This window comes from Staurois parvus, unplaced genomic scaffold (assembly GCF_062004578.1).
Source record: "Staurois parvus isolate SC_StPar_1 unplaced genomic scaffold, SC_StPar_1.0 ptg000530l, whole genome shotgun sequence".
Lineage (NCBI taxonomy): Eukaryota > Metazoa > Chordata > Amphibia > Anura > Ranidae > Staurois > Staurois parvus.
The window spans coordinates 6756298-6779472 of NW_028318326.1; the positions used below are offsets into that span (position 1 = coordinate 6756298).

Below are 23175 nucleotides of genomic sequence, written 5' to 3' on the forward strand. Positions count from 1 at the left end.
GTCTTTTTGATTCTCTAACCCAATCCTTTGTTTGGCATGCAAGGTCGTCTTTCTTGTATTTATTTATACAGATCCCTCAACCAGAGCTTAAAGAGTGACATTTGAGGTGGGAAAAGAGACAGAGAGTTTGTGCCAAAAAAGGCTTATAATGTGGCTGTTCTAGGTACATGTGCAAAGCCAGCCGCTGGTGATCGGCATTTGCAATGAGCAGGAAAATTGTTGGTATTCAGACTTTAAAGCTCCTGGAGATCTCGTCAACCGTACATGATTTCCAGGTTTGCAAATTATTGTTAAAAATGTTCTGAAAAATCCAAATGTGGCTATGATTGATCTCCAAGAGCTGAAGTCTGAATGCCAGCGATTGTGTTTTACTGAAGAAGGTAGACCTTAGCCCTTGGCTGTCCTTTCATGGTAAAAGAATGGTTCCTTACCTGGTAAAAGAATCTGGTGTCATGGGTTTTATGAATCTGATGTTTTAGTATACATTGTGCTTGCTTTATATCTGAATTTTTTGGCAGCAGAAGCTTACTTTTACACTTTTACTTTTAATAATGAGTTTGTATACTTTTTTTGTGATTAAAATTCTTTGCACTTTCACGTGTTGTAATGTTGCATTTAAATTCCAATATCGCCTTCAGGCCACCTTCACACATGAGAACCGCGTGTTTAGGTGATTTCTCAGTTTTTTTTTATTTTTTTGCACATTTGTTGTTCAGGAGCTATTTTTGACCCCACATCCTTTTATTATCGGACATGCATGCATAACACATTTTTGAAGTTTTTGGGACCAAAAAATCCCCAAATCTGCCTGAAAAAAGAGGCTCCTGTACTTATTTGGGTGACAGGTGCCTGAACGCTCAGGTGTGAACAGGCACCATTTAAAACAATGTGTGAGTGGGGCCTGTGTTATAAAGCAAAAGCCAACATATTTAAAGCAGAACTACACTGTATCCGAGCACCACAAACCTAAAATGCAGTTTAATTCATTTTTAATCAAATCAGACTCCCCCATCCATCCATCTCCATGCTTCTTTTTGCTGAGAAATCCCTTAGGAAAACACCCTTCTAGCATTCCTGGCCATGGCCATCTTGACTAAGGGCAGATGATTCATTTAGCAATTGCTTCTGGAATCCATCTGCCCTTAGCTCATGCATATAGGCATGAGGGTGTGCTTAACTGAGAAAACCCCTTCTCCCCTCCTGAAGACTCCTGAAATGTATAACATCATTTGTCTAGGCCTGGAATCTAGGAAACTAAAGTAACTAAAGAAATGTAAAAAAAAAAGTTTAAAATAAGTAAATATGATATACTATTTTATCTATTAACTAATGCCAGCAGCACAAGGATTCAGAATAGTTAATGTTGATGAGTGAAGTTCCACTTTAACTGCTTATGGCAATCTGTTGGCTTTCAGCAGTTTAGTGTTGTGATCAAACATGATCAGTTGTTGTGGGTTACTGCATTTTAACTTTGCTTACGGTCTTATGAAGCCTAATATTTTATATCCCCTCCGTAAAAGTATTGTATAATAGATGCGGTAGATCTGGAGAATGAAAGTGTAATAGAGGAGGGTAACTCTATCTGTTCTGACTTATAGTGAGATGAATGGGATTGCACTTTGGGAGTTAAAGATCAATGCACTGACAGATGCTGTTAGCTGCAAAATGGAACTACCGAAGAATTAATTCTGGCTGCACTTTGTTCAGTGATCAAACCTCCCTCTGTCATGTTTGCTAAGCACTGTGTTAGTGACTTTATAGTATTTATTAATCGTAACAAATTCGGAGGAGGCTGATGTTAAAGCGGGACTGCACTATCTGAGCACTACAAACCAAAAATGCTATTTAAAGTGGAGGGAAAGTCTTAGGTTCAGTTAAGTCCCCACAATACGTTAAACGATAAAAGTCCATTATGTGTACAATTTTTTTTTTTTTTTTTTTTTTATTAATATAATGCATTGCACATGACTGCACAGGCACACCGTTGTCGGTGAAGACAATTGCAGAATGTCTGGATTAGACTGTTGTTTCTAATCAGACATTAAGCAATTACAATTGTGTACTATAAACGTTTTACATAGGAAAAAAAGGAGTTTTTCCTTTTAAACTCTAATTCCATTTTAATTCATTTTTAATATTCAGCACAAACTCACCCATGTCTCCATGCTTTATTTTGCTGAGAAATCACTTTGAAAAACACCCCCTAGCATTTCTGGTTGTGGCCATCTTGAGTAAGGGCAGATAATTTTATATAGCATTTGTTTCTTGGGATACATCTGCTCTCATCTGAGGCATGGAGGCAGGAGGGTGTGCTTAGCTGAGAAAACCCCTCCTGAAGATCCCTTAGATGTATAATATAATTTTCCTAGGCTTGAAAACCAGCAAGCAGCTGAAGAAATATAGAACAAAGTTTAAAACAAGTATGATATGCCTTCTATCTCTTTACTAATGCTAGCTGTAACAGGATTAAAAATAGTCAATATTGATCGAGAGAGTGATGTTCTGCTTTAATCGCTTCTCGACCGCCCCATAGCAAAAGTACTGCTACAGGGTGGCAGGGATGTGCAAAATCACGTGTGTGTGTGTGTGTGTGTGTGTGTGTGTGTGTGTGTGTGTATATGTATGTGTATATATATATATATATATATATATATATATATATATATATATATATATATATATATAATATTTTATTTTTTTTTTTTTTTTTATATCTCCGGGTAAGGGGCACGCACGCACCCCCTACCTGAGCCACTATTGTTTCCTCAGCATGTCAGTCACCATGTCCCAGCCGCCGATTCTCTGCCAGGTCTCGGTGATTGTTGGCAGAGCTGACGGGAGAGGGCTCTATGTAAGAGCAGAGCAATGCAAAGCAGCTTGTGTACACAGTAAAACACACACAGCAGCACACAGTTAACCATTTGATTGCCCCAGATGTTAACCCCTTCCTGCCCAGTGTCAGTGCTTTTTATTAGCACAGATCACTGTATTAGTGTCACAGGGGATGTCAGTGGCAGTTAGTCATTTTCCCCCAGTGTCAGAATGCCTGCTGCAGTCCCGCAATAAGTCGCTGATCGCCACCATTACTAGTAAAAAAAGAAAAAAAATTCCAGTATATATATCGCCATTTGTAGACACTACTACTTTCACGTAAACCAATTAATGTACACGTATTGGGATTTGTTTTAGCCAAGACATGTAGCAGAATACATTTTAGCATAAATTTATGACTACATTTTTTTTTTTTTTTTTTTTTTTTTAATTTGACATGTTTAATAGCAAAAAGACATTAAATATTGTTTGTTTTTTCAAAATTGTCGGTCTTTTTTTTTTGTTTGTAGCACAAAAAATAAAAACCCGCACAGGTGATCGAATACCACCGAAAGAAAGCTTTATTTGTGGGAAAAAAAAGGACATAAATTTCATTTATGATTTATGTATAGCGTTGCATGACTGCACAATTGTCAGTTAAAGTAACACAGTGCCATATCGCAAAAAAAGGCCTGGTCAGGAAGGGGGTTAAATCCTCTGCAGGGCAAGTCTTTAATATAGTCAATGACAAGTAACAAAAGTAGTAAAGTATAAGAAACTAAGTAATAACACTGTAAACATCAGACATGTAGGTCTGTGGCATGCATCTGTTTTACTTATTTGTTGCAGAAAGTGCTAAATAAGCAGGCATATAGAAATCAGGGGGATTTTTTTTTTTTTTTTTTTTTAGCATGCACCTGTCTTTAATCCCCGCCCCCCATCTTCCCCCTTGTGTCCAAAAAAAATCTACAGATCCAGACGTAGGCAGCTGAATTTATATCCAAAACTTGACTTTCTTATTGGTCCTTTTTTTAATAAGATGGGTGTCTTTCCCAAGCAATAGGAAGGTTATGGAGCCAGAGGGTGCTTGTGGCCAAGTTTGTCCTTTTAGGCTGCTTTCACACTGATCTGTTTTTCTTTCACTTTCGTGTAGAAAAAAAAATGGATGCTATTCTTTGCGGTGCAGCTTGCATCCATACATTTTGTATGGATGCAAATCATATCACAAAGTATTGGTAATCGGTATCAGCGAGTACTTGACCGAAAGTGTAAAAAAAAAAATTGTGTGAGCGTCTAATCTTATGGAACTCTTCACAGTGATCCATTGTGGGTCCACTGTGTTTTTTAAAATCTTGGTGCGGTAAAAAAAAAAAACGCACCACCCCATTAAAACTAATTAAAACATTGTGTTTTTGTTGCTGTTTTTGAGTCACATCTCCTGTAAGAAATGCACCACAAACGCAGTAAAAATGTGGCGTCAGCTACTCATCAGTGTGAAATTAGCTGTATAGAAGTTGAGATCTGCATGAAACTTTAGCTTCTAATGTCAACTTAACTGATAACCTTTAAAGTAGTGGTGCACCAAAATGAAAAATCAAGTGCTGAAACTGAAACCAAAAATTCAGGATTCACTTGGCTGAAAACCGAAATGGGCAGGGATGGAGATGACCCCTCTGGACCATGATTTGGGTGTCAGTATCGGGATGACTTCTCTGGGCATCAGGATGGGGATGACTCCCCTGGACCCTGGTGTGGGCGTCGGGATGGGGATGACTCCCCTGGACCCTGGTGTGGGCGTCGGGATGGGGATGACTCCCCTGGACCCTGGTGTGGGCGTCGGGATGGGGATGACTCCCCTGGACCCTGGTGTGGGCGTCGGGATGGGGACGACTCCCCTGGACCCTGGTGTGGGCGTCGGGATGGGGACGACTCCCCTGGACCCTGGTGTGGGCGTCGGGATGGGGACGACTCCCCTGGACCCTGGTGTGGGCGTCGGGATGGGGACGACTCCCCTGGACCCTGGTGTGGGCGTCGGGATGGGGACGACTCCCCTGGACCCTGGTGTGGGCGTCGGGATGGGGACGACTCCCCTGGACCCTGGTGTGGGCGTCGGGATGGGGATGACTCCCCTGGTGTGGGCGTCGGGATGGGGACGACTGATTTTGGGGCTTAGTGTGGATAGCACAGCACATATACTCCGGTTAGGGGTCCAGCTCTGATCCCCCTCCAACCTCTCTCCCTCACCAGTCAGTGCCCCAGCTGAGTGGCACTCTTTCCTGGCACAGCGTGGCCTCCTCCACCGCCCTCGGCTCCTTTTCCCCTACTCCCACCACAGGTGATCCCTAGGCGTGGCAAGAGCTCGCAGGCCTAGAAAGTCTAAGCATTTTTGAACAATAATTTTTGGTGACCGATGTATCAGTGCATCCCTACTTTAAAGGCTTTGAATGTGTCACCTATGGACAATTTAAGGTACCATATTTTGTTGCCTTTTTGTTGCGCAGTTATAAATCTTGACATGATTGGTATCTATTTACTCAACACAAGATCATCTTTAATATTTTAATAAAATTGGGTGTTATAGTGTTGGTGCACTAATATTCATTTTACTGTATTTTTTTTCTTGAAAATGTACGTTTGTTAAACGACTGTGTAACTAGCATGTCACATAAGAAAAAAAAATTCAACAGCCACCATATTATCCTCCAGGGCCTCTACTTTCCGAAAATATAATATTTAGAGGTTATAATTTTGTTTAGCAAATAATGCTTATTTTACTGTTTGTGAGAAATTAAAAAAATTGGCCCAGTTAGCAAGTGGTTAAAGTGAAAATAAACAAAGTTCGCATTTAACCCCATCAGGTGAAACATGTTAGAGGGGTGATCCTGGGGGCAGGGCCATGTGCTGTAGCTTGTCAGCTGATTAAAGGTTTGCCTGTGAAGACCTCTTTGTTGTGCAGTTTTTCCTTTGGATTATACTGAGACACTTAGTAATGACATTACCTTTGGTCGTCACGTGATCAAGCGTTCTGAGGTCTTTGTAGAATTTGTTAAATAACAGGACCGTGCTTGTTTCTGCACAATATCCAAGGCCAACAAAGTATGTTAATAATGTGCAATGCAATCTACTGTACAGTTCTTAACTTGCAGAAGTTTTTCTGCCAGGCGATAATCTGCATTTGTTTTAGTATGCTAGCTCATTTGTCTTTGAATTGACAGAGCAGCCACAAATCATTGCTACACTTACAGTTATTGAAATTCTGACAGGTGTACTTGGAATGGGAAAGGTTATGCTCTTTTGGGTTACAGATATGAAGAGCTCCACAATAGTGCTTGTAGCCTAGTATAGGTATAATATACACTCACCGGCCACTTTAGTAGGTACACCTTGCTAGTACCGGGTTGGACTCCTTTTTGCCTTCAGAACTGCCTTAATTCTTCATGGCATAGATTCAACAAGGTGTTGGAAACATTCCTCAGAGATTTTGGTCCATATTGACACCATACCATCATGTTGCTGCAGATGTGTCCCTGCACATCCATGATGCAAATCTCACATTCTGCCACATCCCAAAGGTGCTCTATTGGATTGAGATCTGGTAGCTGTGGAGGCCACTGGAGTACAGTGAACTCATTGTCATGTTCAAGAAACCAGTTTGAGATGATTGAGCTTTGTGACATGGTGCATTATCCTGCTGGAAGCAGCCATCAGAAGATTGGTACACTGTGGTCATAAAGGGATGGACATGGTCTGCAACAATACTCAGGCTGTGGCTTTTAAATGATGCCAAATTGGTACTAAGGGGCCCAAAGTGTCCTGAGAAAATATCCCCCAAACCGTTACACCACCACCAGCCTGAACTATTGATGCAAGGCAGGATGGATCCATGCTTTCATGTTGTTTACGCCAAATTCTGACCCTACCATCTGAATGTTGCAGCTAAAATTGACTCATCAGACCAGACAACGTTTTTCCAATCTTCTATTATCCAATTTTGGTGAGCCTGTGCGAATTGTAGCCTCCGTTTCCTGTTCTTAGCTGACAGGAGTGGGACCTGTTGTGGTCTTCTGCTGATGCAGCCCATCTGCTTCAAGGTTTGACTTGTTGTGTGTTCGGAGATGGTATTCTGCATATCTTGGTTTTAAGTAGTGGTTATTTGAGTTACTGTTGCCTATCATCTCAAACTAGTTTGCCCATTCTCCTCTGACATCAGCAAGGCATTTTGGTCCACACAACTGCCACTCACTGGATATTTTCTCTGTTTCTGACCATTCTATGTAAATCCTAGAGAGGTTGTGCATGAAAATTCCAGTAGATCAGCAGTTTTTGAAATACTCAGACCAGCCCGTCTGGCACCAACAACCATGCCACGTTCATTGGCTATCACGATGGTCACATGATCAAAAAGCTCCAAACCGCAAGTATCGGGACCTTTCCGTGATGCGCCGGTAAATGTACTGGGAGCATGCAGGGCGCACGCTTTCGCACATCCTTTGTTTACATTGGGTGCGCAAATATGTGGCCCCTTGGTGCCAAGGTCCAGCAACCGTGAGGCTGCATATTTGTTTGTGCTCAGCGCCAACAGGGTACAAAAGAATGCTCTACACCAGCTTTCTCAACCTTATCAACACAGAGGAACCCTTGAAATAACTTTCCAGTCTCAGGGAACCCCTTCTTAAAATTTACTATTTCTACAAGTCATGATAATTTAATGTGATGGTCAGTGGGAAGAATGGTCCTTACACTGGTGGTAACTGGGAAGACTTATAGATAGTTAAAAAGATCAGTGGTGTTGGTGGGAATTTGTCTTGAGAGGCAGAATTTGCTCATTGCTCAAGGAACCCTTGGTAACCTCTGGAGGAACCCTGGTTGCGAAACCCCGCTCTAACTTTGGTGAGTTGAAATGGAAATGCAATCTCATAAACTCAAATTTTTGTCACAATAGGAAATAGAAAACATATCAAATGTTTAATCTCAGAAAATTTACAGTTTTTAAGAAATAATATTTTTTAAATTGATGGCAGCAACACTTCTCGAAAAAAAAAAAAACGGGAAAGGGCCATGTTTACCACGGTGTAGCATCCTCTCTTCTCTTACTAACACCCTGTAAATGTCTGGGAACTGAGGAGTTTTGGGAGAGAAATGTTGTCCCATTCTTGCTTGATATAAGATTCTAACTGCTCAACAGTCCTGGGTCATCTTTGTTGTATTATTCGTTTCAAAACGCACAAAATATTTTCAATTAGTGAAAAGTCTGGACTGCAGGCAGGCCAGTTAAGCACCTGGACTCTTCTGCTATGAAGCCATGCTGTTGTCATAAATGCAGTATGCGGTTTAGCATTGTCCTGCTGAATATGCAAGGCCTTCCCTTGAAAAGATGTCATCTGGATGGGAGCATAGGCTGCCCTAAACCCGGGATAAATCTTTCAGCATTGATTGTGCCTTTCCAGATGTACAAGCTGCCCATCCCATATGCACTAATGCACCCCCATAGCATCAGAAATGCAGGCTTCTGAACTGAAAGCTGATAACAAGTCCCTTTCCTCTTTAATGCGGAGTTTGCAGAACCTGTGGTTCCCAAAAAGAGTGTAAAATTTCAATACGTCTGACTACAGAACAGTTTTCTACTTTGAAACTAACCATTTTAAATGAGTTTTGGCCCAGAGAAGACGGTGGCATTTCTGGATCATGTTTAGATATGGCTTCCTTGTATGACTGAGCTTTACCTTGCATTTTTGGATGGCACTGCAAATCGTGTTTACAGACTGATTAGGAAAGCAGAGGGACTGTTCGGATCACCAGGGATTTCACACAAAGGTAGCAATACAAGGAGAACAGGATACATTCTAACACAAGTACATGGTACAACATACCGTATTTGCCGGCGTATAAGACGACTTTTTGACCCTTGAAAATCTTCTCAAAAGTCGGGGGTCGTCTTATACGCCGGTACACATGTTAGGGGGGCTGCGGCATTAAGTACAGGGGTTTGCAGGGGCTGATGTCTCTTACCTGGATCCAGTCCCACGACGATCCGGTCCAGGAAGCGCGGCGTCTCCTTCAGTTCGGCCACTGGATGTTCGTGCGGCTGCTCGGCTCCGCCTCCTCACCGGTGATTGGCCGCCAGAACTGTAGCTCAGGAAAGGCACACAGGCGGCCAATCACCGGCGAGGGGGCGGAGCCGAGCGGCCCCGCGAAAATTGAGTGCCGGAGCAGCAGGTAAGTGTGCTGTGTAGAGGTGCTGCTGCAACCACATATGCTGGCTGCAGCAGCACCATACGAGAACAGGGTCAGCAAGTCTCAGTGGGAGGAATAGTGCCCCATCATTGGTGTCACTGATACCAATGATGGGGCACTATTCCTCCCACTGATACCAACGATGGGGCACTATTCCTCCCACTGACACCAACGATGGGGCACTATTCCTCCCCCCCACTGATACCAACGATGGGGCACTATTCCACCCCCCACTGACACCAATGATGGGGCACTATTCCACCCCTCACTGACACCAATGATGGGACACCATTCCTCCCACTGACATCAATGATGGGACACTATTCCTCCCACTGACACCAATGATGGGGCACTATTCCTCCCACTGACACCAATGATGGGGCACTATTCCTGCCACTGATACCAATGATGGGGCACCTATTCCCCCCACTGATACCAATGATGGGGCACTATTCCTCCCACTGATACCAATGATGGGGCACTATTCCTCCCACTGATACCAATGATGGGGCACTATTCCTCCCACTGATACCAATGATGGGGCACTATTCCTCCCACTGATACCAATGATGGGGCACTATTCCTGCCACTGATACCAATGATGGGGCACTATTCCTCCCACTGACACCAATGATGGAGCACTATTCCTCCACTGATACTAATGATAGGGCACTATTCCTGCCACTAATGCCAATGATGGGGCACTATTCCTGCCACTAATACCAATGATGGGGCACTATTCCTCCCACTGACATCAATGATGGGGCACTATTCCTCCAACTGATACCAATGATGGGGCACTATTCCTCCCACTGACACCAATGATGGGGCACTATTCCTCCCACTGACATCAATGATGGGGCACTATTCCTCCCACTGGTGTGCATTGGAAGAGGGGTAGTCTTATACGGCGAGTATAGCCCAAACACTACATTTTAGCAGGAAAAGTAGGGGGTCGTCTTATACGCCCAGTCGTCTTATACGCCGGCAAATACGGTACATATAGGAATATGAAATGTTTGGGTAACATTCGTTTAAGCTGTTCCATTATACTTTGAAAATTTGTCTATCTTTTTTCATAAATTAAATTTTGCTACTGCCCGTGTCTGAAAATCCTCTGTGGTGTGCTTTATTGCTAGGGGTGTATATTGTCTATAATAAGCTTTTGTTTGTTACAGCTTCCTTAATACTTCCTTTTCTGTATTCTGGTCACACAGCAAGGGAAGGGTGAGTGAAAGTTTTCAGGCTGTATTGAATTGACAGGAAAGGAAGTGCTGATCCAGCTAAAATAGAAGAAATGCTGAGCTGAAGGTGGGAGGTTATATAATCTTGCGTTAAATCGGATTATTTCCTTTTTCCCCTTGTATGCTATGTGCCTGGTATAGAGATTGGCTCATAATGTAATGTAACCCAAAGGCAAGACTCTTTTGTACTAAATCTCTCTGTAGTGCCAGCTTGGGGCTAGATTCTCAGCTTGCTCATGCAACACGTTTACTGGTTCTGTGTACCCTGTGGAAGCAGCATAGGTGTGCAGGTTCTGCTTCAAAATTGTTTCCCTATGTACATTGTAGCAGGAATGTCTGCATTTAAAATGGAAAGTGACAATGGCTGGAGGTTAAAGTAGAACTCCAGGGAAACAAGCTTTTGCTGCAATAATCCCTTTCAATTCAAAGCTCTCCCCTGCAGTAATTTTTTCCCCCAGTAGATGTCAACAGTCTTTAAGGCTGAATAAGACAACATCGTTTACCCCCCCCCCCCCCATCCAGTTCTGTGGTCACAGCATACACTTCACCATTGTAATAGAATTACAAACAATAGTTATTAGTGCCAATCCAATGTCAGTTTACTTGAAAAATCTCCTTTTATGTTGTGAGATTTGCCTGTCTGCTGGTCATTCCTTTCTAAAACTTCCTGGATTCCCTGCATGCTTTGCAGCTTCTTCTCTGCTGTTTACTGTTAGTTCTAACTACTCCTTATCCCATGGTACCTTGCTACCTGCAAGCCGCAATCCCTGTTCCTCCTCCTCCTGAAACTCCTTCTCTCAGCTCTTCTGTTGTTCGGAAGGCAGGTTCTGTGAAATGTGTGACACAGCAGTGACTGCTCACAAGCCATAGTGAATACATGTCACAGAATTCAAGGAAGTAAATGTGTGGGGATCTCAACAAAGGATGTTTCTAAACTTCAAAATCATTCAGATTTTTAGGAGTAGGCTTGATATAATTGAAAATCTGTGTTGTCCTGAATATGATTTTACATTTTTACCACCCCTTCAAAGTAAATCTGTCAAAAACTTGGGGAATTCTAACTGTGCATTTATAATATGAATTCATATGCATAAATTAACTTTGAATGAGAAGGGGGCATGCCTAAACAATCAAAATTCATACCGATTAGCAGCTGAAGTTATATGAAATAATTGATTTTTTCTTTAAAACTTGAGGCTGAATTCATACATGGGCATTGTGAATTGTGGCCAGAATGGCCTCGAATCTGTCCGATTTCAAAACACTCTGCTAAAATGACATTGCGGAACCGTTTGCTCAGATGCCATTCATTTTAATGGCACCTAAAAACGCAGTGTGGTTATCTCATGATTATTGCGTGATAAATTGTGCTGCAATTGCGGTAAACTGCATCGCGCAAAGTGTGTCACCCAAAAGAGGTTCCGTCACGCATTGCAGTTTGCCACAATTGCAGCACCGTTTATCATGCCATTAAAATGAATAGCATCTGAAAATGCAGTTCCGCGATTTGTCATTTTTAGCAGAGTTTTTTTTAAAAAATGCAGGTAGAATTGATTCTGTCCATGATTCAAAACACCCATGTGTGAATGCAGCCTGAGCTTGACCTTGCCGCTGCACAAAACTCCCTGTTAGTCTTTGGCTCTATTCATCCATTGTGCGGTGACAGAAGTTTTACTGTATTGTAAAACGCCCGTTAGTGCGTTTGTTTCCTGTGTGTCCCACTCACACTGCAATGCAACTTGGAGCTGCGCTAATATGCAGACCTGCTACATTTTATCACAGTGCACTGTACCGAATCGCATGACACTGTACAGCAGCATAGCGCAATGCGCCTCTGTACAGCACCGTGAATGAAGTGTATGTCTTGTACACTTCAAATAAAGTTTGTACAAAGCAAACAAAAAAGGGAGCTGTGTGATGTGCTGAATCATGCACTACACTGCCCCCTAGCATTGTTGGGATTGGACAGCTGCTAGACAGGTAAAGCACTCCAGCAGTTGTCTGCTGTAGTGTGAAATGGCCCTTTAAGATTGCTCAGAGACAAATTTCTTTATTGTTTTTTTTTCTTTTTTTTTTTTTCTTTAGAAGGTCAGAGCAGTCTTTGTTCAAGTATTATCTAGGGTCAGTATTTGTTTCCTGAATGCTAGCTCAGAGATGACAAAATCATATAAATTCTGATGCCTCTGCAGTGTTCACAAATGTCTGACACAGATCAGTCCCTGCTACAGCCTTTTGCCTTGTGATTTGCTGCATACACTAATGGGCCATAATTTTATGACCACCCACCTAATTGGAGTAATTTGTCACCAAAACAGGGCCAAACTTGGTCAGCAACAATATTTAGGTAGGTGGTACGTGTCAAAGTAACATCCACATGAGGGGCAGGACCCAAGGTTTCCCAGCAGATCATTGCCCAAACCATCACAATGCCTCCCCTGGCTTGCCTTTTTCTCATACTGCATCCTGGTGCTATCTCTTCCCCAGGTAAGCAATGCATATGTACCCAGCCATTCACATGATGGGATTTATCAGACCAGACCACCTTTTTCCATTGCTCCTTGGTCCAGGTCTGATACTCACGTGCCCATTGTAGAGGCTTTTGACTGTGGACATGGGCCAGCATGGGCACCCTCACCAGTCTTCAGCCCCATACACAACAAACTGCTATGCCCATTTTTTTTTTTCTGCTTTCAACGCGTCAACTTCAGGAGCAACATGTTTACTTGCTGCCTAATCTTATATATCCCAGCAACTTTCAGATGCCATTGTAACGAGATAGTCAGTGTTTAATTCATTTATCCTTTCAATGGCCAATTGGTGTAGTTAGTGTTGCAATTAGAGAGAAAACTGACCACCTGCCTGTATCAGTCTGATGGCATCACCTCAGCCTAGGCAAAGTCACTTGACTGAATATCACTGCTTTTTAATGATAAAGGATGGAGGGTTTTTTTGGGAGGGAGGATGGATGGAATTATGCTGTTGTGTGTTGTGCATCATATCTGGAGTTTATTCATACATACTTTAAGAACCAAGCTTCAGAGGAGGGTGGACTTAACCTTGACGTTACAGAAATTTGCATATAATTTTATCTGTCTATCTCTGTAACTAATTATTATTTTGACACGTGGCTTTGCTGATGCTGACCTTTTACTTATGAACTCTTTCATCAGTTGTTCATTTCAGATTACCCAGTTTATTTTAAGCTAGAACTCCAGGCAAAACTTTGTGTTCCTAATTTGTATAGAGTGAGGAAAGGTTGTTACTAAACCCAGGACCCTACTCTATCTGGTCTCCCACAGTACATACTACATGGGAATGCTAATATTTTAGTAAATATAAACTACTAAATACTGTTTATCGTCAGCAGAGCAGTCTTGTGACTTCTATCAGTGTCCAGCAAAGCACTGGTTAAAGCTTGTAGGAGGGGTTTTCTTTTTGCTGTAGGAGGATGGAGAACCCTTGACTTGTAGACAGTGCTGATTGGCCCTGTGCTGATCACAGGCACTCTCCCAAGAAAAAAAATACACCTCTCTAGCAACACACACCAAACTGAGCATGTGCAGAGTGACTCCACACACTCTCTTATCAGGAGATAAGAGGGGGACACAGGATGAGGGGGAGGATCAGAGAAGTCGGGGTCAAAATGCAGAGGATAAACCTCTTAGGTTCCAAAGTGAGTATATCGGGCTGCCCCTGTCCCCAGCGCTCTTTGTTCTGGCGCTTGAGCCACTGGCTTTAGCGTTACGGACTGATTGTAATGTATCGGGTGTTCCATACGCGGCACAAGTTCCATACGAGTTCAAGTTGAACCTTTTTGTGGACGATGCCCTCTTCACTCTCACTAATCCCCTGACGATGCTTCCAAATTTGCAACAGGTTCTTGTGCACGTCTCCTTGATTTCGGGTCTCCGTATTAATTTGGATAAGACTGTCTCTCTCAATATTACTTTGGCCTCACACTTGGTTTCGCGCCTACAGTCACACTTCCCTTACAAATGGGCTTCCTCTTCTCTTGAATACCTAGGCATTCGTTGACCCCTACCTATGGCTCGTTGTTTGTTGCAAATTATTATCCATTGCTTCGCTCTGTGTCCTCTCTTATGCACTCTTGGCAATTTCCGCACCGTCTTGGATAGGACGGGTTAATTCAGTGAAAATGACCATCTTGCTGAAATTGTTATACTATTTTCGAACCTTCCCAGTGCGGGTTCCTCCTCATTTCTTTTGGTTGATTCAGGCGAAGATTGTGTTTTATCTGGGCCCATAAGCGCGCCAGAGTCTCCAGAAATACGCTTTTTGTTCATAGAATCCAGGGTGGTCTTAGGGTAGCCTAATGTAACTAAGTATTATCAGGCGAGCCAGATTGTCCCGCTGTCTATGTTGCACGCTTCCTCAGATGTTTCTCTCTGGGTTCTGCTGGAACTACCTAATTGTGCCTTTATTGTGACATCAACGCTTCTTTGGCTTTCCCCTGCCTTACGCTCTATGGCACCGAGTCCAATTTTGCTCCATGGCTTACAAGTGTGGGACTTGGTACATTACTCCAGTGGCCTGATGTCACCTTTCCTACCTTTGCTCCCAATTATTAACAACCTTCTCTTCCCATCAGGTTTAGATCAACCAAGGGCGTTTTCTTGATGGATGGCCAATGGTTTTTCACAGGTGTGACACTTTTGGACTTCTGGAATTCTCTTTGGGAGTCACAGGATGTCCCTCTGGCGGAATTTTTTCGTTACCTTCAATTGCGGCATTGGCTGACCTCACTGCTGGGCACTTCCGCTTTCCCGTACCAGAAGTCTGCCTTTGAGCAGCTTTTCCAACAGCATCCGGGTTCCCCGGGCCTTATTTCCCTTTTTTATGCAGCTTTGAACAGACGCTCAACGCACACTTCTCTCTCATGTGTCGCTCAGTGGGTACGCAACCTGGGGGCAGTCGTGGATCTGGAGGACTGGAATAGGGCCTGGTCGCTTATAGCTAAATACTCATTTAATATGACCACGCTGGAGGCAGTATACAAGGAATTGTTTCATTGGTATTGGGTTCCGGCTCATTTGGCCCAGGCGAACCCTGCCTGCAGTGATCGATGCTTTCGGGGTTGTGGTCATCGTGGTGATGTATTGCATATCTGGTGGTCATGCCCGAGACTGTTTCCTTTTTGGTCTCGTGTCTTTGGCCTCCTTTTCACCTATTTCCATCTCTCCATACGCTGGGATGCTTGGTATGCTTTGCTTCATTGTCCCATACTGGGCCTCTTGGCTCACCAGCAGAAGTTGGCTTCCTGTTTGTTTTTGTTGGCCACTAGAACAATTGCTCAAGCCCGAAAGAGCCCATTTGTCCCTCTTCAGGGGGTGCAGAACCGTATGACCACTATGATGCTCAATGAACAGATGCTGAATATCTGTAACAACTCCCAACAGAAATTCTTGAAAATATGGGAGCCGTGGTTTCAATATGCCTTTCCCATGCCCCCCCTGGCTAATCTGGGGTTGTGATGTTGCTCGGTATTGTCGTTCACGGACCCCTGCTCTTGGTCTTATTTTTTTTTTCCTTTTGTACTCCTCTCTCCTTTTCTTTTTCTGTTTGTTTTTGGTGTGGCAGTGGATAGCTGCCTTTAGTTTGAGTTACTGTCGGTGTTATACTAATGTTTTTGTAATTTATGTGCCATTGATTGCCCCTGCGCGGGCGCACCTTTTGCTCTGTTGGTGTTAGAGCACTGTTTTTTTTATTTTATTTTTTATGTGCAATTGATAGCCCCTGTGTGGGCGTGTTTTATTGCTCATGTCTTAAACTGTTTATAAATGAATAAAAACATTGAAATACAAAGTGAGTATATCAAGCATGCTTTACTGCATATACAGACTGATTTTACTGTTGTGGGTTTAGTAACACTTTAAATACTGTCATCTATTGTCACCTCTGTCTCAGGGACACAGCAGTGAAAACAAACATTCTAACTCTTCCTTGTGCTACTGGAAAAAAGTGCTTGTATTACTATGTCACCATTTGAGAGGTTTCCTCCAAATTGGGTGAAATCTCACTGATAGGCATGCAGACTTCAGTATAAGGGGGTGTTAAAACCAATAAAACAAATGACTTTGTGTGACTTGGCTGGCATAGAGCAGGGTTTCTCAACCAGGGTTCCTCCGGACATTACCAGGGGTTCCTTGAACAATAAGAAATTTCTGCCTCTCAGATAAGTTCCCACTGATACCGTTGATCTTTTTAGCAACCTATAAGGGGATAATTCCTCCCAATGACCAACTGTAAGAAGCATTCTTCTAACGCACTAATGTTTCTTGAGTTGTAGATATAGTCGTATTTAACAGGGGTTCCCTGAGACTAAAACATTATTTCAAGGGTTCCTCTGTGTTGAAAAAGTTGAAAGTGTGGCATAGAGAAATGTGCTAAAGTCAGGTAGTGGCCTGGGAACAAGCCAATTAAGTCTGAAACACCAGCCCTGCTGTATGGCAAATACCTGCATTATACCTTTTTTGTGAATTAAACCTGTTTCCTGGTATATTCATGGTGAGTTAGCCAAACAGTTGTTAAACCAATCAGTTGTTTGTGATCGACATTTATTCAGGTGACTCTTTTCTGCTTTCATTTAAAATTCTAGTGCGATGCCTGTGTTAGGATTGTGTTTCTCATGGCTACCCTAATGTCCCTGTTCCTGAGAACAGTAATATTGCTCATACTTTTCCAGCTTGCTGACTATCTTCTCTATGACAATCAGGTTCTGTCCTCTTCCCATTATGAAGTAGTGGAGCTCATGGAGTTAATTCCTTCCTTCTGTCTATTGGTATGGATTACCGTATTGTTTTCGTTTTTAGTAATTGGAAAATCAGTTCATGATAAGGAGATCTTTTGACGTTCATCCTCTAGGGCTGGAGTCTCCAAACTTTTTTTAAACGAAGAACCAGTTTACTGTCATTCAGGCTTTAGGACACGTGCCAAACACAAGGCTCGAGGGCCTAATTTGGCCTGCCAGGCAATTTCATGTGGTCTTTGCACCTCTCCTGCACTTCCCTCGTCTCCACCCCCACCTTGTATCAGCAGTCGGAAGCAGAGCGTAGGACAGAACTCCTCTGCCATGTAGTCTCATCTAGTCTTACAGATACAACTGGCCCTTTGAGGGTAATCATAATGCTGATGCGGCCCGCAGTGAAATTGAATTTGATACCCTGCTTTAGGAGAACCAGATTATGGCCAATGGGAGTAGAAAATGCCCCGGTGTCAGTGTCACTAAACTCTGTCCCGCCAGTGGTTTTAGTGTGAGGAATAGTGCCCTATTGTTTGTATCAGTGCTAGCAATGGTATACCATCAGTGGTGTCAATGGAAGAAATAATGCCCCAAAGGCCAGATAAAGGCAAGCGAAGGACCACATCTGTCCAGTTTAGAGTTACCCTAAAACAGTGGTCTCCAAAGTGCCCAATCCTTTCCTAAGCATTGCATTTACTCTCTGAAGCAATGTTGAGTAACTTATAGTTTATCTAAGAGCCTATTTACATATTTTTTTTTTTTTCTTTTGAGCCCTGTATGACCAGCTTGAAGGAACGTGTATTTCAAAATATGTGAATCAAGGATCTCTGTTTTTCTGGAAACATTTTATAGAAATATATGTGTGTGTGTAGCAATGTGCAGAAGGTTAATTATTTTGTGTTAACCTGTTCATATGTATGGAAATTTAGTGTGTTTTTAAAGTAGACCTTTAGACAGAAAATGAAGTCCTGCTAGATCACTTCATGTTGGCACCTTTTGCAGGTATAGCTATGTAAAACATTAAAAATAAGCGCTTATAATGTTTAAAATGCAATAATACACAGTCTCGCCCTGCTCTGCACATGCTCAGTAGCTCTCTATTTTTAGGCACTGTGCTGAAACTGTAGAGGTCAATGTGCTGACAGCCTAAAGATTTACTGCTGCCCAGAGGCTCTGGGCTTCAGCAAAATGGCAGTCTCCAGCAAGAAGAAACTGGAACAGTGCTGGGGGCATTTTACAGCACACATTAATTTTGGTAGCATAATTATTAACGTGGAATGTATATTTCTTGCTAAAGAACATTATTTCTTGTCAAATTATTAAGGGTGAAGTTTTGCTTTAAAGGGAAGCTATTTGAGCCCATTTACACCTACACATGTCAATTACTGAGCCCACACATTTCACTGCGTTTTGGCTCCTCAGTGCCTGTGGTTTTGTCTATTAAAACCTCCAGTTATGTTGCTGTGACTTGTACCGCTTTCTTCTTTACGGCTTTCTCTTATAAACAAATACAGATTTTGCCTAATATGTAACTTTGATAATTGCATACTTTTTCTCTTTCCTTCTGATGTTTTTTTCATTTCTTTGAGGTTTGTCGTCTGCTTTTTAGAACTGTCCAGTCTAATTTTGCTTTATTCTTAGATCTTCTTTTCCATGGACTTGTCCATATTTGTTAAGTTAAGGGCAAATCTTCGTGAAGTCAGCAGCCTGAGGAGAATATCTTATTATCTATATTTCACTTAGTGGATCGCAGCCAAGAGCTAAGTGATATTGTCCATGTTCACTGACTCCCATTACTAATGCATCTTGGCCCCTGCCCCAGCTCCACAGTCAGAGCTGTATGTACAACTGATGGGGTGATTACCATATTCTTCTCTGCTTCCAATCCATTTCATAGACCCCCTGTGATCTTAACATTTGCCTGACTTCCAGACAGCTGGATCAGTGCAGGAAACTAACACCTTGGCTGTTAATCTGGACAGTTAATGATCAGAGCAGGCAGTCCATCTGCGTAAGTGACAAAAACATTAATAATAATATATAAAAATACCATAAAATCTGGTCTGTTTAAAGATTGTGTTAAAATTCTGTCACTTTTACGTTCTGACCACTAGATGGTGCTGAACAGTTGCTGTCTGTCAGCTGTGGTGGATGAGTTGCCCTGTGTTGGGAGAAACAGCTCATTCATGATTTGGCTCCGATAGAAGCTGCCATTCTTTGATTTAGCTTCACTTCCCCAGAACACCGTTGTATTGTGTTGTGAGTTTTATTTTATTTTTTTAAATGAATATGTATACGGGAGCATTTCTTTACATAAGAACTAGTGAGTAGGAATGCAAAACAGCCCAAAGTAGCTTAGAAGGAACTTTGAAGCATCTCTGATGCAAGTTGAATGAAGTTAGTAACATTCTGTATCGGCCTTTATACACAACCCTTTTTTTGCCAAATGGCCGAGCACCTAACAAGCAAACCAGCTCCAGGCACCCTCATCCTTTGACGGTTTTGCTTCCTTCACTGCGTCATAGTGACTAATAGCACAGCTCACACATAGTAGAGGTAGCCAGGCAGAGACAAGGATTTTTTTTCTTTTCCTGATTTAGACTAAAGTAGAATAGTGGGGGCTTTACTTTTTAGCCTTTTTTAATTAATGGACTTGATGCAGGTTATAATCCATCAATATCTGTCTTCAATTGCAGTTATTGCTAAATTACGTAATACAAGTGTACTTTGGTTTACGAATTTAATGCGTTCTCTGGAACATTTCGCATTGAGAAAAGTTTGTAAACCGAAACGCATTTTCCCATAGGAATGCATTGAAAACCAGTTAATCCGTTTCGGATGTCAGAAAAAAGTTTCTAAAAAGTCGCTATAGGTCCGTGCCGGTTTTTAAATGTAATTACCGGGGTTTTTTTTTTCTTCACTATAGCTCAGAGAATCAGTTGTCACTTTCCCCCCAGCTAAAAGAAAGTAAGTTTCCTTTTAGTTTATTTCCCCAAGTTAAAAGAAACAATGTTTCCTTTTAGTTTGCTTCTTGAGATAAAAGAAACAAAATATCCTTTAGCTCTGGGGAAAGTAACAGCTAATTCTGTGAGCTATAGTGAAGAAAAAAAAGCCGGCAATTGCATTTAAAAATCGGCACCGACATACACTTTGTATTGCAAAAAAAATTTTGTAAACCGATGCATTATTTTCTATGGATTTTCATTTGCAAACCGAAAATTACGTTAACCGAGGTGTTCGTAAACAGAGGTACACCTGTACTCTGTTATTGACTATTTACTGCTAGTGTACACACTGATAATGGTGTCAGGTCAGCTGGGCCATGTCTTCCTTTCTCTGAGTGATAGACTACTGACACACACACACACAAAAGACCACAATGCTTTTGCATCATGCTTAAAGGTCTTTCTGATGCGGTGCAGTTGTCCTGTCCCCTTAGCAGAAAAACACTCCCAAAGCAGAATGTTTCCACCACCATGTTTGACAGTTGGGATGGTGTTCTTGGGGTCATAGGCAGCATTCCTCCTCCTCCAAACACGGCAAGTTGAGTTGATGCCAGAGAGCTTGATTTTGGTCTCATCTGACTACAACACTTTCAACCAGTCCTCCTCTGCATTATTCAGATGTTCAGTGGCAAACTTCAGACGGGCCTGGACGTGTGCTTTCTTGAGCAGAGGGGCTTTGCGGGCACTGTAGGATTTAAATCCTTGTCAGCGTAGTGTGTTACCAATTGTTTTCTTGGTGACTGTGGTCCCAGCTGCCTGGAGATCATTGACAAGATCCTCACATGTAGTTCTGGGTTGATTCCTCACTGTTCTCATGGTCATTGACACTCCACGAGGTGAGATCTTGCATGGTGCACCAGATGTAGGGAGACTGACCGTTGTTTTGTGTTTCTTCTATTTGCGAATGATTGCACCAGCTGTTGTCACCTTATCACCAAGCTGCTTGGCTATAGTTTTGTAGCCCAGTCCAGCCTTGTGTAGGTCTACAATCTTGTCCCTGACATCCTTGGACAGCTCTTTGGTCTTTGCCATGGTGGAGAGTTTGGAATCTGATTGTTTGATTGCTCCTGTGGACAGGTGTCTTTTATACAGGTAACAAAATTAGATGAGCAGCACTCCTTTTAAGAGACTGCTTCTAATCTCTGCTTGTTACCTGTATGAACGATACCTGGTAGCCAGAAATCCTGCTGAATGATAGGGGATCAAATACTTATTTCCCTTGTGAACATGCAAATCCGTGCATAATTTGTTAGACATGCATTTCTTTTGATTTTGTTGTTGCTATTCTGTCTCTGTGTTACAATACACCTACCATTCGATTTTTAGACCGATCATTTCTTTGTGAGTGGGCAAACATGCAAAATCAGCAAGGGATCACATACTTATTTCCTTCACTATACAATAAATAGCAGCTAGACTCAAAATCAGTTTACTGCGGCAGAGCAGGCAGCGATTGTGATTGGTTGCCGGAGGTTACAGCATATCATTACTGCTCACTGACTGGTTGCTAGAGGTTACTGCACATCCTTAGCGCTCACTGATTGGTTGCTAGATGTTACCGCACATCCTTACCACTCACTGATTGGTTGCTAGAGGTTAATGCACATCCTTACCGATCACTGATTGGTTGCTGTTGGTTACTGTGCATCCTTACCACTTATTGATTGCTAGAGGTTACAGTACATCATTACAGCTCACTGATTGGTTGCTAGAGGTTACAACACACTATCTCCTCACAGCCTGCACACTATGGACTGAGAAGGTGATTGGACCCACCAATAAACAGATAACACAGATTGGTCTGGGCACGAAGGGGGCTATAAGTGCCCAGTTGGCAAGTGGTTAAATATGAATGGCACACTGCTGCTATTCGATTATGAATACCAGTTAATTTACATGTGAATGCTGACATGGATTGCACACTTGAGTCATCTGTACATGGCATTTGGGCAGCATAAGTGACAGCACTTCGTGCTGAGATATTGGGACACAGCACGGGACAAAAACTGCAAAGGACAAGGGAATGTAATCTGGAAAAGCTGGCAAATATGGGGCAGCTGCTTTGGGCCCCACAGCAATGATTGGCCCAGGGCAGCTGTCCCATTTGTCCCTCCTTAAAAACGGCCCTGGAGACCTATTATTATACTGTATATTTAATCTCTCCCCCTTCCTTTTTTTTTTTTTTCCCAACTTTTTCTTTTTTGTTTCCTACATGTGGGCTCTGGATCTGGTTAGTGGAGATCAGATACAGAATCCATTTGCAGTTGTGCAGCAGATTACTTCTAATGGTGAACAATTGCTGACATGCTATCGGCCAACAACAGACTACTATAGCAGTGATCATCTGCTGTAGGGAGAGGCCAGACAGAGCATTTTTATAATGCCACCCGGGGCTCATCTAGTTAAAATGCAGTACAGCAAAAGAAAGTAATCAACAGAGGAACTGCATATCATCACATCAGGAGCTGGAAACTTTGTGTAATGTTAGAAGAAGGCTTTCTATGACTGTTTGCTCAAAACATTAGGGGTGGATTTCTTTTTGTAATGTATTTTGATCATTCATGCATTTTTGGCTTAAATGTATCAGTCTTTTCTTGCAAAATTAAGGTTCTTAACTTTTTTTTCTTTTTTTTTTCTTTTTAGATAATGACGAATACAGGCCGCCAGTGTGGAAATCTTACCGTAAGTATTCCATAGTGATACCAATCTGTATTCTGTGTATATTGAAAAGTGCTGCTACAGTAAAACACATTGAAAAGAACATGATGTTGAAATATTTGCTGATAAGCGTTAATAATTGGCAAGGGGGTGCTGTAATTTTGATGTAATCTAGAAGAAACCGGAAAGGCTGCAAAGCCTAAAGCAGCGTCTGGCTTCTTAACCAGTGGGAATTCCATCCTGTTTTCTCATTTATATAAAATAGAATTGTGAACGCCAGCTCTCTATTCAAGGCTGCCTTGATGTAAAAACCACCATCATATACTGTATTAGTTCCATAATTGAAACAATGCTTCTGCTTTTAGGCATCGCTCATAATCATTAAGCTATGATAAGTGCTTTAGGTGCTTCTTATTGGATAGGAGGATATTCTGACTTGTTGGAAAATGCCATTGGGTGCCCA

At 42.2% G+C, this 23175-nt stretch overlaps 1 protein-coding gene across 1 annotated transcript in view; it reads left to right on the forward strand.

The window, feature by feature from the left end:
- The window catches only part of CHN1 (chimerin 1), a 132518-nt gene that overhangs the window by 5875 nt on the left and 103468 nt on the right, over positions 1-23175 (forward strand). The window contains exon 3 of the mRNA XM_089690472.1: positions 22698-22736. Coding sequence (XP_089546598.1) covers positions 22698-22736 — 39 coding nt within the window. The remainder of the gene's footprint in view (positions 1-22697; positions 22737-23175) is intronic.